Here is a 23199-nt window from a genome sequence, read left to right as displayed (position 1 = left end):
ATTCCCAGTCATATGGAATCCATAGATTAGGGCCTAATTTATTTATTTAAATTGAATGATTTCCTAATATGAACTAACTCAGTAAAGTTTTTGAAATTGTTGCATTTATATTTTTGTTCAGTACACACACACACACAATTAATGTGATTGTGCAATGCTTGAGAAGTACTCCAACATGTCTCCAATGGTAAACTCCATGGTAATTCCAGACCCAGGGTAGCAACGGCCAATCAAGCCTTCAAAGTGCTTGTACTGACAGATGAACTCATCCTGCATGGAATGCCACACCACCTAGTGGAGAAAATGGGGAATTCATTCAACTGTTGTACAAAGAACTTGGATCAACCATTACAACACATTTACATTACCAGCTGTTAAACTGAACAGAATATTTGTATTATAAACTGCTAGATTGTCTGTCACCTGTAGCAGGCTCTCCTCCTCACATAGATGCTTGTCCACCTTCTTGTACAGGTTGTCCAGTCCCTTCTTTACCTCCTTGCCGGGGTACTCCTTGATCACTTTACGCAGCTCCTGTTTATTGAACGCCAGCTGGTAGCTCACCTCATCCTCACGTACGCCCTGGGCCACACGTGCCTCCACTCCCTCAAAGAAGTGCTGCAAAGCATAGAGGGGCATAACTGATTAGCTGTGTGTATTGTTTGATTCTATATGTTTCACATACGTCTTGAGTATGTCTGAAATATCTGATAGTTCTAATGAGTTATATTTATCATACAATGTATAGATTAAATACAAACATGAAACAAATTCAATTCCGTTTCTACACCCATGGCGCACTCCCTCACAACACTTTAACATTGCCAAGTATAAACCCTCTCTCTCACATTGAGTTTCTCTAGGGGCTGTCCCAGGGAGTTGATGACATAGGACTGCAGGTGGTCTGTGTATTTGTGTTTGGCCTCTCGCCTCTCTGTCTCCAGGCAGGAGATCTTAAGGTGGGACAGTGTGGAGAAGATGTGGTGGAAGTTCTCCATCATCACCACGTCACAGGGCGTCTTCTGACTCTCATTGGCCACTTTCTCCACTGGAAACACCCCACAGCAAGACCAACACCAATCAGAGCACTGCTTCCCAACCATCACACAGATTAGAAGCCAACCACATGACTCTATTTAACTTGTCCACCAAATCATGAGCAAATATTAGGCCCACCATTCATGAAGACAGCTCTGATGAGTTTGACATATGCCTTGTCCAGATCTCCTCTGCGCTCTGCATTACGGAAGATGGTTTCAGCCAGCTCAGCAAACTCCTCAAACCCAGCGACAAAGGGCAGGATGCCCACCTTGCTCTTCTTAGAGATCTTAACCTCCTCCATCTGTCTGATCTGACCCGACTGAGACGGAAAAAGAACTGGTTCACACACAGCTAATAGTCTAACAGCACTAGATACACAGATCAACAGGTTCCTTTAACAACTGTTGACGTGAGCGCTACTCACAATGCACTTGTCAAAGTTCCTTTTGACGGTGACCAGCACGTTGCCGAGGGTGGTGCTGAGGTAGGAGGCGGGGTCCACATTCTCTGCCGTCCACACATGATGACTCATCTTCACCAACATGTACAGGGAGTGGAAGCTGTCAATCTTGTCTCCCAGAGCGATGAGGCTGTTAAGTTCTGTCTCAATGCTCTGGAAGACCTTGTTCATCATCAACCGCACCATGTCCTTCCTGAGGAGGCCCAGATAAGTGATAAGACAGAAAGAAAGAGAATATGGGAAAAGTGAAGACGATAGCAGAGAGGTGGACCATGAAAGATGACATATGGATTTGTCATATTTGTTGCATGTTTAGTGCCCCTAGTACTATTGATGGACATTAAGAGCATACAGTAGATGTCAGTAAGAAATGAGAAGCTAGCTACTCACTCAGTCGATGATATGAAGTGTCTGTACTCCCCTGGAGGTGGCTGTCTGGAGGGCACCCCCCCATCCGATTCCTCCACTTCTCCCTGATAGAAAAAAACTGTGGTTAATTGAAAGTTGTTCATAATCTCACTTGCAAACACTCAGCCAGTCAGATTAGCATGTCATTTACCTGAGCCAGGGTGGGGTGCTGCTGTAGCTTGAAGAACTTGCTGATGAAGTCTTGTTCTGCTAGACAGAGAGGCTCCAGCTCACTAAGAACCTGCTCAAAGATCTACAAAGAGAGAGACACCTAAATCAATTGATCAATATAAATAAAAAACACACAAAACAAATTACTCATCTAAAATGAGAAAGAGATTAACAAAAACCCACAGGTAGTATCTGCACGATAAAGACTGTAGTATGGTGGCTATGGTCCTCTCAGTGACTATCACCTTGTCAAACTTGGTCCTGTCGGCCACATCCAGGTCTGAGGCAGACATGTTTCCCATGTCCAGCAGTGAGGAGGACTGGGAGCGCCTGCTGCTGGAGCCCTGCACTGCCAGCTTATTCAGACTGGAGGTGGAGCCTGTAAGCTTCCCGGAGCTGCCATGCAGGCCTGGGGCACGAGAAAGGTAACAGTTGAAAACATGTTCAAACCACAGGATAAATACTAGTCTCTGGAACACTGCCCTATCTATAGCCCCTGAGAGCAAAGCTGCATTCACATTGACTTATTTTCAAAGCAGAGCAACTGTGCTGTTGAAAATAAATAACTTTGTGGAATCTGAAAAAGTGTGCCACAAAGCACATGTGAATATGCATCTTTAAAACATGTTTGTTTAGCAGTAATTACACATAACATGAACAGCTGAAGACAATTGAGAGAGAAGAAAATATGAAACATTTAAATGCGTGCTTGGTAATAAAGACCATTTGTAAGAGTTCAAATTCATCTTATTATGGATGTTGGACATTCATTGTCAGAGAAACTTGCTGGATATGTTGACCCCAATGTATCCTTTTGTATTGTGAATGAGTAGTATCCTATACCACAAATACAGAATGTACATGCTTATTGAATTTGTCTGATAGATGTTAATTTATGTGCTCTATAAATGGAAGGTTGGGTGTACTCTAGGCAGAAGAAGTCTGTAGGGGAGGAGGGTTCTAAGCAGGGGGAAGGGGGTTCTGGCTGTGCTGCAGTTTCAGGGACATAGTAGTGGGGAGCAGGTGGGTAGTGGTGTGGGCAGGTTACAGATGTGGGACTGCGTGACCCACATGGGATACTTACTTTCCGTTTCCTGTTTGAGAGCACTCTCTTTCCGCGGAAGCGTGGCTGGCGAACGGTTAGAACGGCAGGCATCAGAGACAGAGACATGTTAGGCCCATGACATGCAGCACGTTAAGAGGTCAAAGGTAACAGACTGACATGCGCTACAAAATCTGTAATTGCCCTGAAGACATCCTTTTGGAAAACAAACATTTTGTTCATTTTGTTCTGTAGAAGAAAAATCTGAAATTCTGAATTTGGAAAGCAGAGCCTTGTACTCCTACCAAACCAAAGCTCTCTAAATGAAAAGGTTGTTTTTCAGAGCATTGAAATATAAATACAGTGGCTTGCGAAAGTATTCACCCCCTTGGCATATTTCCTATTTTGTTGCCTTACAACCTGGATTAAAATGGATTTTGTTGGGGGTTTGTATCATTTGATTTACACAACATCTCTACCACTTTGAAGATGCAAAATATTTTTTGGTGTGAAACAAACAAGAAATAAGACAAAAAAACTTAACTTGAGCGTGCATAACTATTCACCCCCCAAAGTCAGTACTTTGTAGAGTCACCTTTTTCAGCAATTACAGCTGCAAGTCTCTTGGGGTATGTCTCTATAAGCTTGGCAAATCTATCCACTGGGATTTCTCCCCATTCTTCAAGGCAAAACTGCTCCAGCTCCTTCAAGTTGGATGGGTTCCGCTGTTGTGCAGCAATCTTTAAGTCATACCACAGATTCTCATTTGGATTGACGTCTGGGCTTTGACTATGCCATTCCAAGACATTTAAATATTTCCCCTTAAATCACTCAAGTGTAGCTTTAGCAGTATGCTTAGGGTCATTGTCCTGCTGGAAGGTGAACCTCCGTCCCAGTCGCAGATCTCTGGAAGACTGAAACAGGTTTCCCTCAAGAATTTCCCTGTATTTAGCGCCACCCATCTTTCCTTCAATTCTGACCAGTTTACCAGTCCTTGCCAATGAAAAACATCCCCACAGCATGATGCTGCCACCGCCATGCTTCACTGTGGGAATGGTGTTCTCGGGGTGATGAGAGGTGTAGGGTTTGCACCAGACATAGCGTTTTCCTTGATGGCTAAAAAGCTACATTTTAGTCTCATCTGACCAGAGTACCTTCTTCCATATGTTTGGGGAGTCGCCCACATGCCTTTGGCGATATTTTTTTCTTTAAGCAATAGCTTTTTTTCTGGACACTTCCGTAAAGCCCAGCTCTGTTGAGTGTGCGGCTTAAAGTGGTCCTATGGAAAGATACGCCAATCTCCGCTGTGGAGCTTTGCAGCTCCTTCAGGGTTATCTTTGGTCTCTTTGTTGCCTCTGATTAATGCCTTCCTTGCCTGGTCTGTGAGTTTTGGTGGGCAGCCCTCTCTTGGCAGGTTTGTTGTGGTGCCATTTCTTTCCATTTTTTAATAATGGATATAATGGTGCTCTGTGGGATGTTCAAAGTTTCAGATATTTTTTATAACCCAACTCTGATCTTTACTTCTCCACAACTTTGTCCCTGACCTGTTTGGAGAGCTCCTTGATCTTCATGGTGCTGCTTGCTTGGTGGTGCCCCTTGCTTAGTGATGTTGCAGAATCTAGGGCCTTTCAGAACAGGTGTACAGTCGTGGCCAAATGTTTTGAGAATGGCACAAATATGAATTTTCACAAAGTCTGCTGCCTCAGTTTGTATGATGGCAATTTGCATATACTCCAGAATGTTATGAAGAGTGATCAGATGAATTGCAATTAATTGCAAAGTCCCTCTTTGCCATGCAAATGAACTGAATCCACCAAAAACATTTCCACTGCATTTCAGCCCTGCAACAAAAAGACCAGCTGACATCATGTCAGTGATTCTCTCGTTAACACAGGTGTGAGTGTTGACGAGGACAAGGCTGGAGATCACTCTGTCATGCTGATTGAGTTCGAACAGACTGGAAGCTTCAAAAAGGAGGGTGGTGCTTGGAATCATTGTTCTTCCTCTGTCAACCATGGTTACCTGCAAGGAAACACGTGCCATCATCATTGCTATGCACAAAAAGGGCTTCACAGGCAAGGATATTGCTGCCAGTAAGATTGCACCTAAATCAACCATTTATCGGATCATCAAGAACTTCAAGGAGAGCGGTTCAATTGTTGTGAAGAAGGCTTCAGGGCGCCCAAGAAAGTCCAGCAAGCGCCAGGACCGTCTCCTAAAGTTGATTCAGCTGCTTTTGGAGGATGGCCTGGTGTCAAGAAGGGCAGCAAAGAAGCCACTTCTCTCCAGGAAAAACATCAGGGACAGACTGATATTCTGCAAAAGGAACAGAGATTGGACTGCTGAGGACTGGGGTAAAGTAATTTTCTCTGATGAATCCCCTTTCAGATTGTTTGGGGCATCCAGAAAAAAGCTTGTCCGGAGAAGACAAGGTGAGCGCTACCATCAGTCCTGTGTCATGCCAACAGTAAAGCATCCTGAGACCATTCATGTGTGGGGTTGCTTCTCAGCCAAGGGAGTGGGTTTACTCACAATTTTGCCTAAGAACACAGCCATGAATAAAGAATGGTACCAACACATCCTCCGAGAGCAACTTCTCCCAACCATCCAGGAACAGTTTGGTGACGAACAATGCCTTTTCCAGCATGATGGAGCACCTTGCCATAAGGCAAAAGTGATAACTAAGTGGCTCAGGGAACAAAACGTTGATATTTTGGGTCCATGGCCAGGAAACTCCCCAGACCTTAATCCCATTGAGAACTTGTGGTCAATCCTCAAGAGGCAGGTGGACAAACAAACCCCCACAAATTCTGACAAACTCCAAGCATTGATTATGCAAGAATGGGCTGCCATCAGTCAGGATGTGGCCCAGAAGTTAATTGACAGCATGCCAGGGCAGATTGCAAAGGTCTTGAAAAAGGGTCAACACTGCAAATATTGACTCTTTGCATTAACTTCATGTAATTGTCAATCAAAGCCTTTGACACTTATGAAATGCTTGTAATTATACTTCAATATTCCATAGTAACATCTGACAAAAATATCTAAAGACACTGAAGCAGCAAACTTTGTTGAAATTAATAGTTGTGTCATTCTCAAAACTTTTGGCCACGACTGTATACAGTGGGGAGAATAAGTATTTGATACACTATGATACACTACACTGTACCTATGATAAAAAATGACAGACCTCTACATGCTTTGTAAGTAGGAAAACCTGCAAATCGGCAGTGTATCAAATACTTGTTCTCCCCACTGTATATACACGTGACAGATCATGTGACCCAGATTGCACACAGGTGGACTTTATTTAACTAATTATGTGACTTCTGAAGGTAATTGGTTGCACCAGATCTTATTTAGGGGCTTCATAGCAAAGGGGGTGAATACATACGCACGCACCACTTTTACGTTTTTTATATTTTAGAATTTTTTGAAACAAGTAATTTTTTTTGTTTCACTTCACCAAATTTGGACTATTTTGTTTATGTACATTACATGAATTCCAAATAAATATCAATTTAAATTACAGGTTGTAATGCAACAAAATAGGACAAACGCCAAGGGGGCTGAATACTTTTGCAAGGCACTGTAAATTGATTGAGTGCAGATTCAATTCGTATTGCAAAACATTTGTGTTATAGCGTGATTGACATTTAAAGGCAATGTTTCCGCGTTCGTGGAGACTGCATTCACGGTAAACGCTGCATATGTCGGCTCAAACAGAAATTACATCGAAATTTCAACCGTGCTACATCGCAGATCTTCCACGCTAGGGATTGACTCGAGCCCTTACTTTAATATACTGTATATCAGTTTACTTTACAGGAAAACATAAATTAGTGTTTTCATTCTTCTTGTAATGTTTAGGATCTCCAGTTGGTCTTAAAACACTCAAATAGTGAAGTCATACTCTGAAGTCAGAATAAGTAGTACGGATAATATCAGGCTTTGGTTTATGTCATGGCTTCATACAGTAAGCAGCCAAATAGGGAAATAACATTGAGCAAAACACCAGCTAGCAACACTGAGCAGGACAATGACATGACACAGGAGCATTTCCTAGGCAGTGAAAGGCTACGAAACAGGAGGCAGTATGACCAGGTAAGTACATGTTTGCTGAAATGAACCATGCAGAAAATGCTGGTCAAATATTGAAGAAAATTACACACACTTACCTGAAAGTCAAACCACATACAGTACACACACCACAAATACAAACCATACGCAACAACCCAAGGGAAAAACAACATCTAATTGGCTAAACACCTCAAACAAACCACACAGAAAACTACAAGGCTACACAGAGAAAAGAAAAGACAAACAATCACACACACACATCCCACATTAAAAAAAAACACTCATGGTCTTACCAAACTTATTTCCCTTCCCCTCCTTGGCTGTGCCCGCCATTTTGATCTTCGCCACCTCAAAGAAATCTTTGATTTCTCGTTCATATAATCTGGTCATGTAATCAACATAAGTCTGAAAATGGAGAGAAAATTCAAATATATTGTTTAATTGTCATGAAATGCAATAAGACGTTATCGTTGTGCTGCTGGTGATGATGATATAAATAGAGATGTAATAGTGGTGCTGATCATAATAATGATGATAGCTGATAGAGGCACTGATGATACCAGATAGTGGTAATAATGATGACAAAGCCACTCACCCTGGACAGGCCTTCGTACTTCTCTCTCTGGGTGTTCTTCAGCCACTCCATGAGCTTGGCGTAACGTAGCAGGTCCCTGTGTAGGGGGCTGTGTTTAGGCAGGGTCAGCTCTGCCATGTGCTGGGACAGCACGGAGCTTTGGTCATGGCCCTGGACGTAGGCAGCACAGGGAATTAACAAGGGCTTGACAAATAGAGAAACACAAACTCTCAGTTTCACACACAGGCAGAGAGAGACTGATTTTGACCCTCTTGGACCATTTAGGGACATCCCCTGCAATCTTGGGGACTGGTGTTAGTAGAAGATTAACCATTTAATATAAACTCAGCAAAAAAATAAACATCCTCTCACTGTCAAATGCATTAATTTTCAGCAAACTTAACATGTGTAAATATTTGTATGAACATATCAAGATTCAACAACTGAGACATAAACTGAACAAGTTCCACAGACATGTGACTAACAGAAATGGAATAATGTGTCCTTAAATAAAGGGGGGGTCAAAATCAAAAGTAACAGTCAGTATCTGGTGTGGCCACTAGCTGCATTAAGTACTGCAGTGCATCTCCTCCTCATGGACTGCACCCGATTTGCCAGTTCTTGCTGTGAGATGTTACCCCAATCTTCCACCAAGGCAACTGCAAGTTCCTGGACATTTCTGGGAGGAATGGCCCTAGCCCTCACCCTCCGATCCAACAGGTCCCAGACATGCTCAATGGGATTGAGATCCGGGCTCGTCGCTGGCCATGGCAGAACACTGACATTCCTGTCTTGCAGGACATCACGCACAGAACGAGCAGAATGGCTGGTGGCATTGTCATGCTGGAGGGTCATGTCAGGATGAGCCTGCAGGAAGGGTACCACATGAGGGAGGAGGTTGTCTTCCCTGTAACGCACAGCGTTGAGATTGCCTGCAATGACAACAAGCTCAGTCCGATGATGCTGTGACACACCGCCCCAGACCATGACAGACCCTCCACCTCCAAATCGATCCCGCTCCAGAGTACAGGTCTCGGTGTAACACGCATTCCTTCGACGATAAACACGAATCCGACCATCACCCCTGGCGAGACAAAACCGCGACTCGTCTGTGAAAAGCTCTTTTTGCCAGTCCTGTCTGGTCCAGCGACGGTGGGTTTGTGCCCATAGGCGACCTTGTTGCCGGTGATGTCTGGTGAAGACATGCCTTACAACAGGCCTACAAGCCCTCAGTCCAGCCTCTCTCAGCCTATTGCGGACAGTCTGAGCACTGATGGAGGGATTGTGTGTTCCTGGTGTAACTCGGGCAGTTGTTGTTGCCATCCTGTACCTGTCCCGCAGGTGTGATGTTCGGATGTACCCAATCCTGTGCAGGTGTTGTTACACATGGTCTGCCACTGCGAGGACGATCAGCTGTCCATCCTGTCTCCCTGTAGTGCTGTCTTAGGCGTCTCACAGTACGGACATTGCAATTTATTGCCCTGGCCACATCTGCAGTCCTCATGCCTCCTTGCAGCATGCCTAAGGCACGTTCACGCAGATGAGCAGGGACCCTGGGCATCTTTTTTTTGGTGTTTTTCCGAGTCAGTAGAAAGGCCTCTTTAGTGTACTAAGTTTTCATAACTGTGACCTTAATTGCCCACCGTCTGTAAGCTGTTAGTGTCTTAACGACCGTTCCACAGGTGCATGCTCATTAATTATTTATGGTTCATTGAACAAGCATGGGAAACAGTGTTTAAACCCTTTACAATGAAGATCGGTGAAGTTATTTGGATTTTTACAAATTATCTTTGAAAAACAGGGTCCTGAGTTTACTCTTAAGTCCATATCCCACACCTTAGCATTCAAAATCAAATAACTTCATTGCCAATAACACGTGTTTCATTTGCTGCTAAAATTCCCATATCAGTGGGTTTCCTCATATTCTACCATTCTCAGTCTATTTACTTGCTATTGGTGCTGCAACCAAGCATGCAGGCAGAGCAGACAGGCAGAGGTATAATGACTTAGCACCCCAGCACAGCACACTGATAGTCAGTACAAGAAGAACCAAGGCCTTCAATGAAGGAGGAAAGTCTGAGGCACTTCGAGGCTTTTAGACCCATTGAGATAAAAGAGGAAGGTTAGCAATGTAGTCATGAGCAGCACAACCCATACGGTCATTAATGCGTTTTTGCAACAAAAAAACACATGTGTGTAGATAAGTAAGAAAGGCCATAGTTTAGAGTGGAGGGTCAAGGGGGGTGCTGTGAAGGTACTACTCACTGGAAGCGACATACAGGAGGACCTATAGAACTGAGGGATGGTCATTTTGAAGTGACTGAAGTGGTTGAACTGACAAGTACAGGGACAGAGAGCAGAGAGATCAAAGTGGGGTGGTTTAGAGTGAGGCAGAGAGTGAAGAATAGGAGGACCAGAGCAGTACTGGAAGAAAACAGGACAGAGACAGGAAGAGAGGATCAGAGGAGTTAGAACTTAACCAGGAAGTGGATGAGGAGGACAGAAAGAGCTGCCTGCCAAAACGAGGAAAGACTAAAATACTGTAACAAGAAACACATATATAGTGCACTGTTATGCCTGGTATCTAGTCATGAATGCTGTTCAGGTGTCTGTGTTTTTAATTTAAATCAGAATAAAAATCTTGAGACCATTGCAAAGTGTTACCGTGGTGTGTAGATTACCTGGTGGACGAACACGTTGTTGAGGTGGTTGGTGAGGCGCCGGGCAAAGGTATCTCTGAGCTCAGTGAACAGGTGCTGCTGCTGCTTCACAGCCATCAGTTTCTCATGACCTGGTCTGAGTGCCACGTTCATGCACTGCAGTAGAGCCTCAGAGGCATTGATACAGGCCTCAATGCCTTTGGAGGAGGAAAGGTCTCCTTCCTGCAGGGCCCTGATGTGTCCCTTTGACAGGTCCATGTAGTTCTGAGAGACAGGCATTCATCATTCAACGTCATCTCAAAAAACCAAACCAACTGAAACCCCTCCTCAACCCCATCCTCACCACCAGGAACTGGATCTCGTCCAGGAGCTTGCCGTTGTTGGTGTTGCTGATCTGGATGAGGCGGTTGCTCTGGGAGATCTGGTCCATTTGCTCCTTGACGCTCTGCAGCATCTCCTCATAGCTGCTCATCTTGCCCTCGATGGTGTCCACCTCTGACAGAGCCTCGTCCAGCAGCTGCATCAGGATGTTCACCTGCTTCTCAGATGCCATGATGGAGTGGATGTTGGCCTGGGATTAAGGGGATTATGGGAGATAAATAGGACTCATCTTTACATCTGTGCCATTTTAGCATCTATGACAGCATGGGCGCCGCCATTGTGGCTACAACCAATAGGAATCCCCACCCAGTTGACTACTTTAAAATGGCGGACGCTTAGTGAAAGCCCTCAATGGCGCTGACCATGCTAAGACTGCCTTTTGGCCACTAGAGGCCTCTATCATTCTCTATGGGCAAACTACACTAAGTGCTCAACCACAGATAAACCATAGTACAATGATCAGTGTAGTCAGTATATGTCAGCCAACTCAAGTCTATGTTGTAGCTCTGTATCAAGAAGACCCAAGGCTCCATGGCTGTCTACTCACCCCATCCAGAACCTGTAGCTCTTTGGAGAGTTTCTCAGCGAAGGCCTCAGCGTTAGAGATGGCGTACTCGCACACCTCCATCATGCCCTCGATGTCTTGCTCCTCACGGGCATTCAGCTCCTGGTAGTTATCCAGAGCATCCTCGTCACCCCCGGCAACACTTTGACTCTCACCACTGGGGACTGACTCTAAACGTAAATTCGTGTTTTCATTCTTGGAGAGGATGGTTTAACATTGTGCTGAGCGCATACATCACAGTACACACACATGAACAAACAAGCAAAAAACATCCCCCTGCTATTCGTTCAACTATATCATCAAAACACATATACACTATATAATACAACAAACTAAACAAAAAGCAGAACAGACAATTATTATTCATACAGTAGCACCCATTCAACAGCCACTCACTTAATAGCCAAAGGCGGCAAACAATCGCAACAGCTTTCAAAGATGTGTGAGTCGACTATGAGAATGGTTACTCATCACAGTGAAATCACAATGGAAATGGGAAAATAAGTTAAGTGCTACCAACCTTCCGCTTTAGGAAGCTCTGGCCAGCGAGAGTTTGAGAAGAGTAAGAATAAAGACGTGTTAAGCCACACCAAGGTCAACTCATATCTTACATAGACACTTCAGGTTGAGTTCAGGAGATTGGGAACAGGCAAGAAAGAAGAGTCTCATAGATGCAAGGCACAGGGGACAGCGAGGGTCACTAGAAAACGCACAAGCTTTTTCATCCTCCCCCATAGTTAGAGAGCCGTCATACCTTCCAGCAGCTGGGAACTGACATTCACAAACTCCACCTTCTTCCGCAGGTAACGCTGATTCAGCTTCCAGATGCAGGAGATGAAGGAATTCTTCTCAGCTGTGCTGCTGGCCACCCATCGATACACCTTCTCAAAATGGAGGTCAAACTCTGGGTTCTCCTGAATGACAAGAACAGCAGAGATGCCAAAATCAAACAAATTAGCAGGAAGACAAAGCATAAGAGGAAAGGAAGACAAATAAGATTGGCCATAGGGAGTGGAAGAGGAGGAGAGAAAGACAAAGTTATGAGAAATTACATTCAGGCAGTGAGAGGAAGATGAGAAAAAGTAGTCTTTCCCTGACCTTGCTGGCATCTTTTGCATCCACTTCAGCCAGATCCCTCAGTTCCCAGGCCATCTGTCGCTTGTAGAAATCCCCTTTGTCTGACTTCTTCACCTTCACCACCCTCACCTGCACAGGCCTCTCTGTGGTGACTGGGGTAGAAACATCAAACAGTTATAATACTGGGGTGTGAGTGAGCTGTAGATCCATTTATAAGTAGTATTTTCAGTAAAATCACTGTTCAGAGACATTTGATTCTGATGTTAAATCTCTGATAGTGGTTTTCATGTTTTGAATGTGTACATTATTTCACACTGATATGGTGAAATTAGCTGATTTATGTTAGACTTTAAAAGCATTTATGCTCTACCTGTGGCACACAGGAAGCAGTTCTTCTTCTTCTTCCCCGCCTTGCAGACGTTGACAATGCTGAGGAGACGCTCATCGTTGGGCGTAAAGATGTCCCTCTGGAGGGCGTGCTTGATGGCTGTCATTGTGGTGACTGTAAAATATAAATCAAACAGATTTATGCTGCTTTCAAAACAGCTGGGAACTGGGAAATCTCAGACTTCCGACTTCAGTGTGTTCAAGGCAACTGGGAACTCGGTAAAAAATGGAATATCAAGTCGGGAACTCGGGCCTATTTTTAGAGTTCCGACCTGAAGATCAGACGTCATGATTTGACCTCGTTTTTTACCCTTGAGTTCCCAATTGTCGCACCATTACTGCAATCATAACCTTTATGTGAAAGCAACTAACGTTAAACATAATACATTTTTGCTGCAGGAAAACACCATTGTACTCCTCCCAGTGGGGCACAGCCTATGACACTATAATTTACAAGTGCAACTAGCTAAGTACCATATTCAAGATTTGTACCATAACATTTTCCGACATTCCTAAAATATATATTATCAAGAACGTCTGCACCATTGACATCACAGGTGCAGTCAACAGGTGCAGTCAACTAAAGCAACAAAGGTTGGCTAGCATGTAGCTATTAAGGGAGCTAACATGTTTTTATTTTATTATTATTTTTTAAATTCATAATACAAAAATCAACAAACATGTCTAGCAAACCAAACACAGGTATTAACAATACTCAAACATACAAAAAATATCAACAAAAATAAAATACAAAAAATAAACAATTTAAGTGCAATTATATTCACTCTGAAAATACCTTATTATAATGAATCATGAAGATGTTATTCTTTTTCTTTTTTTTCTTCTTTTTTTTTTCCTTTTTAAATTTTATCCCATTTTCTCCCCAATTTTCGTGGTATCCAATCGCTAGTAATTACTATCTTGTCTCATCGCTACAACTCCCGTACGGGCTCGGGAGAGACGAAGGTCGAAAGCCATGCGTCCTCCGAAGCACAACCCAACCAAGCCGCACTGCTTCTTAACACAGCGCGCCTCCAACCCGGAAGCCAGCCGCACCAATGTGTCGGAGGAAACACCGTGTACCTGGCCCCCTTGGTTAGCGCGCACTGCGCCCGGCCCGCCACAGGAGTCGCTGGAGCGCGATGAGACAAGGATATCCCTACCGGCCAAACCCTCCCTAACCCGGACGACGCTATGCCAATTGTGCGTCGCCCCACGGACCTCCCGGTCGCGGCCGGCTGCGACAGAGCCTGGGCGCGAACCCAGAGACTCTGGTGGCGCAGTTAGCACTGCGATGCAGTGCCCTAGACCACTGCGCCACCCGGGAGGCCTTGAAGATGTTATTCTTGTTGTTATTCACTAGGGTTAATGTTTTAATAAGATAATTCAATTCAATCAGAAAAATTGGTAATTTTGGTATAGAATTTTGGAATCTTTGTTTGTGTATAAAGTATTTGGCAACAAGAATAAAAAAATTAACAATCATTTCAGTGGTTTTGTTATCATTGCAATAGTAACATATTATATATTTTATGTTAAAAATATAGGCAGTGTTCATAATGGTAAATAAGTAAATTATGACACAAATTTACATTCAAAGAACAAGTGAGACAGATTCTCACTTTCTTTTTCACAGAAAACGCAGATATCATCAATAGCCACAAATTTGGAAATCATAGAATTACATGGATATATCTTATGTAAAATTTTGAAGTGCACTTCCTTAACTTTGTGTGGTATACAGTATTTGTAAGGCCTTAACCATGCATTTTTCCAGACAATGTCAGGAATAAGCATGTTCCAGAAAAACTTTCCTCTCGGTGTAAGTTGGTTTTGTGAATGAAGAATTTGTCTTATATATTTATTACAACAAGATCTCTCAAGTAAGCCCACGCCTTCCAATCTGAGTTCTGGATAAACTTTGTGATCTTTCCCAAAATAAAGATGACTTTTCATAAGTGTAGTTAGACCACTGGGAACGGCTTTGATCACAGAAATAAACTCTCTGAAAGGTATTGGAAAGTCTTTCAATGTTATAAATTGTTCATATGTGAGAATATTACCCTTGTTGTCGAAAATATCAAGAACAAAGTCAATATTCCTCTCATGCCAGCTGGGGTAGAACAATGACTTATTCCTTACAGTTATGTCTGAATTATTCCACAAAAGAGCTTTATGAGGGGAAAAATTGTACAGGAAACATATTTTCCAGGCCATTAAAGCTTGTTGGTGAAACCTAGCCAATTGTCACGTTCTGACCATAGTTTGCTTTGTATGTTTCTATGTTTTATGTCTAGGTTGTCGATTTCTATGTGTTTGGTCAGGGCGTGAGCTGGGGTGGGCATTCTATGTTGTTTTTTCTATGTTTGTATTTCTGTGTGTGGCCTGATATGGTTCTCAATCAGAGGCAGCTGTCGATCGTTGTCTCTGATTGAGAATCATACTTAGGTAGCCGGTTTTCTCACTACGGGTTGTGGGTAGTTATTTTCTGTGTCTCACCATACAGAACTGTTTTGGTTGTTTGTTTGTGTTCAGTTGATTTATTAAAAATCGAATTATGGACACTTACCACGCTGCACATTGGTCCGATATTTCCTACTCCTCCTCAGACGAAGAGGAGAATCGTTACACCAATTTAGCAGGTAATCTTTCAGGAATATAATTACATTTCAGTAAAAATTGAAGACCTCCCAATTTATTAAACACATTATTTGGAATGAAATACCATATTGAATCAGTATCGATCAAACATTTTTTCAACCAGTTTATCTTGAAAGTGTTATTTATGTCAACAAAATCCAACACTTCTAGACCGCCTTCAGCTCTTTTGTTAGAAAGGACAGATTTTTTTTAGTTTGTGAGACTTATTTTTCCAGATGAAGTCAAGAAAGGTCTTATTGATCTCTTTACAAGTAGCTGGATTTACACACAACGATAATGAGGGGTACACAAAACGAGCCAGTCCCTCTGCCTTGGACAGAAGTACTCTCCCAAGTATAGAAAGATCTCTTTGTAGCCAATTATTAAATATATTTCTAGTTCTTAATTTTAGGAGAGAAATTCAAATGTTGTCTGACTAAGTGATTTTTTTTGACAGATGTATTCCTAAATATTTAACACAGTCCTTTGATAAAGAAATTTAAAATTCCTGTAGAGTCAAATAAACATAAGATTTCACATTTAGAAACATTCAGCATTAATCCTGATGCAATAGAAAATGCAGTTATAGCATTAAGGGCATGTGCGACCTGGTCTTTGTCTCTTAAGAAAAGAGTAGTATCATCAGCCAGTTGGGAAATTGATTTCTCTGTTAAAAATGGTTAAACCATACAAATTTGCATTATTCAGAATATCTAGAGATAGAAGTTCCACAACCAAAATGAATAAAAACGGCGAAATTGGGCATCCCTGTCGTACACTTCTGTTGATACTAAATCTTTTGGCAGTATTAAGGTTTAGTAGCACAGAACTATTTATATCTTTGTAAAACATGCAAATTACTTTAATAAAATTTTCACCAAATCCAAAAAGTTTAAAGAGACCTAAAGAGAAATTAATGTTCAATTGTGTCAAAGGCTTTACAGAAGTCCAGAAATGGGACAACCGCATCTGAGTCAATTGCATCTGAATAATCTATAAGTTCCAAGACTAAACGAATGTTAGAGCTTATGTGACGGCCCTTCATAAATCCTGTTTGAGTCTCATTTATAATGGTATCTATTCCTTTCTTTAATCTTTTGGCATAAACCAGAGCAATCAATTTGTAATCAACATTTAATAAAATAATTGGTCTCCAATTGTCAATGAGAGAAGGGTCTTTATCAGGCTTCGGAATCAATGAAATAAGGCCCTGTTTCATAGTGGAGACCATTTCCCCATTTTTAATGCAATCTTGAAACATATTGAAAATCGGGTCTTCTAGCAACTCCCAAAACTGTCTATAGAATTCAACTGACAGGCTATCAGGGTCAGGTGATTTCCCTTTTTTCATTGAATTCAGAGCCTCTCTAATTTCTCCAATTGACACAGGTGAATCGCAAACTGAGTGGAAATCATCCTCAATTACAGGGACATAATTCTGAATGTGGCAAATGTAGCTTTCACAACCATCTTCCTGAAATTGAGAGCTGTAAAGGTTTTCATAAAAGGAATTGACAAAATGATGATATTGTAATGGGATCTTTGCATAAAACATTGTTAATTTTGAGTGCAGTTATAGATTTTCTTTTGTAGTTTCTCTTTTCAAGTGCAAAAAAGTAACTAGTGTTTCTTTCCCCCTCTTTAATCCATTTTGCTCTTGACCTTACAAAGGCGCCCTTTGCCAGATCCGTGTAAGTCTGTTCTAATTCTAGTTGTAAAGACCTGAACACAGACTCCTCTTCTTCAGATAGATTATCTTTCTTTAGAAAACTGTCAAGCTTGCGTCGCTGTGAGAGGGAGTGTTTTCTCGCTCTTCAAAGCAATATTGAGGGTTAGGTGTGTCATGACGTTGCCTGTTTAGGTACATAAAGCCCATTCCCCTCTCCCTGCCACTCTCTGCCTCCCCCTTTCCTCCTTCAACCCATGCTGTGATCACAGAGAGACGTCGTAAATTCCTGAGAATCTCCTCATGGCCAAACAGTATTAGAGAGAGGGTAAACTTTCAGGACAAAGAGGTTTCTTCCACCTCACAGAACTTGAGGTACGAACAGATTTCATGTTCCGGAAAAAGTATAAAAGATCGGTGAAGAGTCCAGCTATTAACATGTCCGTTTGTCCCAATGTGGGAAACTCATGGGAGACGGGGTGGCTACATTACCATACCGCTGTTTATATAATAACCTCAGATATGAGGTTTACATCTGTTTGTTGTATAAAATGAATGAGTGAGTATGATACTGTTTGTATAATTGTGTAATATGATTTTGGACTGTTTAATGAAGAAAAATACAAATCCCTTTTGATTTGAACTAAATCCAAGGACCGCCCCTGAGCCCAGTTAGGGTCAGACATCCTGGGACAGCCCCTTTCTGCTATCCGAATAAAAGCCCTACTCTGAGAAATTATCAATAGACCATGTTTTTCTCCATAGGAGGAGAATGAAGGTTAAGTACCATTGCTGAATCTTTAACCATACCACGTGGTTAAACTCTTAGACGAATAAGAACAAGTCTTTGATATTGACTACTAGTCTGCAGCTAGGAATTCGGTATCATTGAACGCGAAGAAAGACAACCGCCGAAACATCCATCCTTAAAAAAAGTCACTCTGAACTATCCACAATAACCAAAACAGAGACTGAAGGAACTCCAACAAAAACTAACTTTCCTCCAGCGACCAAGACGACACATTGAGCGTAAATATATATATATTGATTGCAATTGTTCCCGAATGAGTGAGCGTTCATGTGTAAAGGATTAGCATGTCAATTGTTATAATTATGAACTCTGTAGTGACTTCTTGGTCGAACGCCAATTTTCCCTTTGTCTAACAAGCCGCCATGCCGGTTCAGCCCACTAGGGCATATTTCTCCCATCATTTCATGTAACCATTTTAAGTTTGTTTGTTTATGCATTTCTGTGAATTACTTAGTTAGTAATAAATAAATGATTCAAGACAATTGATGTATGGATGACTCATAGTGAAGACTGGGTTCGTGCAGATAACCAACAATTTACGACGTTTGGAATGAGACTAACGTGAGGTAAAATAAATAAATCATTAATCAGAAGACTATTGATCAGATATGAAAATATCTGAAAGGTTATATTGGGAAATTATAACTTTAATCTGACTACTTTCCCTGGTGCCCTCGAATTCATAGTTAATTAGTTACGTTATTAATCAGTTGATCGCGTAATAACTAATTACAGGAATCTTTTATGTAAACTATAAGTCTTCAATTTAATGATAGCAAAGACACGACAGGTGGTTAACAGTCAAATATTGGCAATTAATATTGAAAGAAACTAACTAACATTTTTTTATGGACATGGGATAAGTTTAGAGTTAGTTTTTGTCAATTTGAATGGGAAGAACACGACAGAAAGACAAAAGTAGACGAAATGTCCAAGTCTCACAGAAGACGGCTGACATGCTAGCTAGCCACAACGAGAACCAGAGCAGCATGGATACACAAGAAGCCGCGAACTCAAGCAAGAGAAAGAACAAAACTGACCAGGATGAAATCCTTGCAACCTCTTTACCTCAGACCCCAAGTAAAAATCCACCGGTGAAAAAAGTAAAAGACATTTCCATGTCGGAAATTTTCTCTGCAATCCAGTCCCTGTCTACTAAACAAGACGCCACGCTCTCCAAAGTGTCCATCATAGAGCGGGCTACAGAAGAAACATCAAAGAAGATCGATAATTTGTCAAACTGTCAATCAACTACACAAAATTGTGAGCGAGAACAAGGAAAAGATAACGTTCCTAGAGAATGAGTTGAAGAAAATGCAATCCAAAAATAATGAGCTGTGTGAGAATGTAGCTGAACTTTACCGGTACTCTGGCAGGTGGAATCTGAAAATCCAAGGTGTAAAAGAGGTAGAGGGAGAGGATATTAGAGAAGCAGTCATTAATATCCTGGGAAAAGTGGCACCATGCATCAAAGACAGGCTAAGAGACGTGATTGATGTGGTACATTGACTTGGGAAACAAAGATCTGATGGACCCCCTCGCAATATCATCTTGCACTTAACTATGCGCCATTACAGGGACATCATATGGAAAATGGCCAAGGGGAACAAGTTTCTGGACGAGAAGAAACTCCGCATCAAAGAAGCTCTGATACCGCAGGATCAGGCTGCCAGAGAGAAACTGTGGCCGCTTATACAGAAGGCGGGGTTCAAGAGGGAAAGAAGGTGGGGTTCAAGGGCCCACACACGTTTATCGAAGTAAGAATGATTACTGGGTAACTCTGTTGACATTAACCAAATTGGAACTGTGAGTACTACCATGAGTACAGTTAATGTACTGCCAATAATAAATGTACCGTTCGAACTACAACTGATGAACACTTGCCAAAGAAAAGGAAGTAAATAGATGTGTTATTCTGTTAACCACCGCTACCTCAGCTGAGCGTAGTTTTCCGTCTTCCGAGTAATCCTCTCAAGGTTCACTGTTTGTTTTATTGTTCACATTAATACTTGTTATCTAATTTGTACTTTCTTTTTTAATGCAGGAGTTCGTTTTCAATTCACTCAATGTCGTTAGTCTGAATGCTAGGGGTTTGAGAAATCCTACAAAAAGGAAAGCTTTATTTTTATACTGTAAACGCAGTAACGCAGATTTTGTCCTTCTTCAGGAAACTCATTCGGGTGAAAGGGATTTGAAATTTTGGAAAGCACAATGGGGAGATATGGCCTATTTCAGTCATGGATCAAATCATTATGCTGGTGTTTTGACACTTATTCACAAGTTTAAAGGTGACATTCTAGAATCCACATCTTCACAAGATGGCAGATGGGTCATAGTAACTGTTAAACTTGACAATGCTATTTTCATCATCTGTAATGTATACGGACATAACTCACATGCTCCTAATAAGACCCTTTTTACCCAATTTACCAGGAAAGTACAGGATTTAAGTAACAAATACTCAGAGGCTTTTCTAATTATTTCAGAGGATTTTAATGAAACACCTGATGCATCTGCTGATCGTTTTCCTCCTAGAACGAGTCAAAACCCTCAAAATGGTAACATTATCATTACATTATGCAAGGATCTCTGTGTTGAGGATGCCTGTGTAACGGATGTGAAATGGCTAGCTAGTTAGCGGGTACGCGCTAGTAGCGTTTCAATCAGTTACGTCACTTGCTCTGAAACCTAGAAGTAGGGTTGCACCTTGCTCTGCAAGGGCCGTGGCCTTTGTGGAGCGATGGGCAACGATGCTTCGTGGGCGACCGTTGTTGATGTGTGCAGAGGGTCCCTGGTTCGCGCCCGTGTCGGGGCGAGGGGACGGTTTAAAGTTATACTGTTACATTGATGCTGTTGACCCGGATCACTGGTTGCTGCGGAAAAGGAGGAGGTTGAAAGGGGGGTGAGTGTAACGGATGTGAAATGGCTAGCTAGTTAGCGGGTACGCGCTAGTAGCGTTTCAATCAGTTACGTCACTTGCTCTGAAACCTAGAAGTAGGGTTGCACCTTGCTCTGCAAGGTCCGCGGCTTTTGTGGAGCGATGGGTAACGACGCTTCGTGGGTGTCAGTTGTTGATGTGTGCAGAGGGTCCCTGGTTCGCGCCCGGGTCGGGGCGAGGGGACGGTTTAAAGTTATACTGTTACACCTGGCATTATTTCAATCCGGATGCTAAGGGTTATACCTGGACCAACAAAACTGTCACGTAAATCTAGAATAGATTTATTCCTAATTTCCCCTTTTTTTGTTACAATTTGTTATAGATGTAGATCATCAGTTGGCTCCCTTTTCTGATCATCACTTGATTTCCCTGAATTTACAAGCTACTAAAAAATCAAAAGGTACTCGAGGATAAGGGAAATTAAACAATACACTTCTTAAAGATACTGCTCTCATTGAAAACATCAAATGATTAGCTAAAGATATTTTTGCAAGAAAAGACTTGGGTCATGGAAGTAGATGGGAATTTTTCAAATATAAAGTCAGAGTGGTAGCCATTAAACGCGCCAAAGAGCTGCTGCAATTCAAGAACCATAGAGAAAAGGAGATGATGAGCAAGCTTGACAGTTTTCTAAAGCGAGCTAACATGGTTCTGGGCGTGTCTAGCTACTAAACATGCGTCATATCACGATGCGAGGCCAGACAGATTTTGTACACAAGTGCAATTATGTTAGTTACATATGTCGTTCTGTAAAGTGAAGACAGTGCACTTCTTCAGGCAGATAACGTTAGCTGTCTAGAAACATATGAACACCAAGCTCCACGCTAGCTTGGTGTCTTATTATTTAACTAGGCCAGTCAGTTAAGAAGAAATTCTTATTTACAATGACGGCCTACCGGGGAACAGTGGGTTAACTGCCTTGTTCAGGGGCAGAACGACAGATTTTTACGTTGTCGGTAACCTGTCGGTTACTGACCTAACCACTAGGCTACCTCGGGGCGGCAGGTAGTTGGACTAGTAACCGAAAGTTTGCAAGCTCAAATCCCCGAGTTGACAAGGTAAATATCTGTCGTTCTGCCCCTGAAGAAGATAGTTAACCCACTGTTCCCCGATAGGCCGTCATTGAAAATAAGAATTTGCTCTTAACTGGCTTGCCGAGTTAAATAAAGATAAAATAAAAACCTGCCGTCCCAAGTCTTATACACTTACCTCAAATGGGATGTGAATAGAGAGTCATGCACAAGACTCTGCATTTAATCACTGTTTATTTTCATTTAAATGTGTTATTTTTCCTATCGCTATTAAAGGAAAATAGTAAACAGTCTTCGGCCACTGCCCTGCTGTTTTCTGTTTCCGGGATGGGCTGGACCAGTCACGTGACGAACTACTGATGACGAGTCACATCACAACCTGCCTCTTTCAGTCTGGTCCTTGGTGAAGACTTTTCCATCATTCATGAAGAAACGTAGCTAGTTTTTGAATAAATGTCAACATGTTATTGTTGTGTATAGGCTGTACGTTTTCTGTAGGTTGAACACACCAGGCCTATGTAGTTTACAGACACCAAGGCGAGACTCAATCCTCAGAATATCTAATCCGATTGCGAATTGAGGCCTACTGTAATTCATTTATGTAAATAAGTGGGATTTGTCTACTTTTCCAAGTTATTAGTGAAGAATCACATTAAATTGGCACAAACTCAAACATGTAGCCCTGATGTCACTCAGTGAAAGCACAACATGTGTGTGTCTTTACTGAGTATGGTTGTGTGTGACTGTTCCTGACTCTATTTTGTTGACTGGCTTGGACAATGTGCTGGCTTGTTTGATTTCTGCTGAAAGTGTTAGAATGACCTTTTCAGGACCAAATGGACACAACTTCTCACTTTTACAGCCTAGCTAGTCCCTGTGGACATAACATGACACAACACATCGCTCTCTCCTCTCTGCCTACACCTCTGGTGAGACTCACACCAGGACCCAATTCAATCAAAGAACATCAGGTGGCAACATTCATCTGTTTCCTTATGTAACATATAGATAACTATTTATGATAACAATTGTCTTATTAATTATCTATAATTTCAAATAGCTGGATAAGAATACTGAAATTTCTCAAAAACACATTATTTTGTCTCAGTATCCTGGATACACTAGATGAGCATCAATATACCAAATTAAGTGGGTGCTCTAGATCATCTTTACTTTTGGGAGGATCTGTAAACCCCATCCACATACTGTACAAGTCCCTCAGAGACATCTCGTGATTCAATCAATTGTGTGGGTTGGTCAGATAAGA

General features: G+C 42.0%; 1 protein-coding gene across 5 annotated transcripts; it reads right to left on the bottom strand.

Annotated features, from left to right (window-relative positions):
* Positions 1–41: 41 nt before the first annotated feature.
* On the bottom strand, positions 42–22269 carry LOC120054930 (exocyst complex component 1-like). 5 transcript variants are annotated; one of them, XM_039002673.1, is made up of 18 exons: positions 22111–22269; positions 12830–12961; positions 12481–12611; positions 12137–12296; positions 11365–11552; positions 10780–11007; positions 10458–10700; positions 7798–7980; positions 7496–7607; positions 3165–3209; positions 2326–2489; positions 2061–2162; positions 1892–1974; positions 1466–1694; positions 1177–1360; positions 849–1048; positions 424–618; positions 42–291 (listed from the first exon to the last, which is right to left on the bottom strand). In XM_039002673.1, the coding sequence occupies exons 2-18, from the start codon at positions 12951–12953 to the stop codon at positions 139–141; spliced, it is 2724 nt and encodes a 907-aa protein (XP_038858601.1). In that variant the 5' UTR covers positions 12954–12961; positions 22111–22269; the 3' UTR covers positions 42–138. The 5 variants fall into 5 exon arrangements, with proteins under 5 accessions (XP_038858601.1, XP_038858602.1, XP_038858603.1 ...); XM_039002674.1 differs by having other exon boundaries at positions 7798–7947; XM_039002675.1 differs by lacking the exon at positions 3165–3209.
* Positions 22270–23199: the final 930 nt, after the last annotated feature.

Source organism: Salvelinus namaycush, chromosome 10 (genome assembly GCF_016432855.1).
Source record: "Salvelinus namaycush isolate Seneca chromosome 10, SaNama_1.0, whole genome shotgun sequence".
NCBI classification, from domain to species: Eukaryota; Metazoa; Chordata; class Actinopteri; order Salmoniformes; family Salmonidae; genus Salvelinus; species Salvelinus namaycush.
This window is presented reverse-complemented; position numbering and strand designations above follow the sequence as displayed.

Excerpts from the sequence above, each read along its gene's own strand:
- LOC120054930 (XM_039002673.1), bottom strand. The coding sequence starts at position 12,953 with ATGACAGCCATCAAGCACGCCCTCCAGAGGGACATCTTTACGCCCAAC. Across the intron at positions 11,008-11,364 it reads AGCTACAGGTTCTGGATGGG|GCCAACATCCACTCCATCAT; the intron begins GTGAGTAGACAG and ends CCTTAATCCCAG. Across the intron at positions 1,695-1,891 it reads CACTTCATATCATCGACTGA|GAAGGACATGGTGCGGTTGA; the intron begins GTGAGTAGCTAG and ends GGGCCTCCTCAG.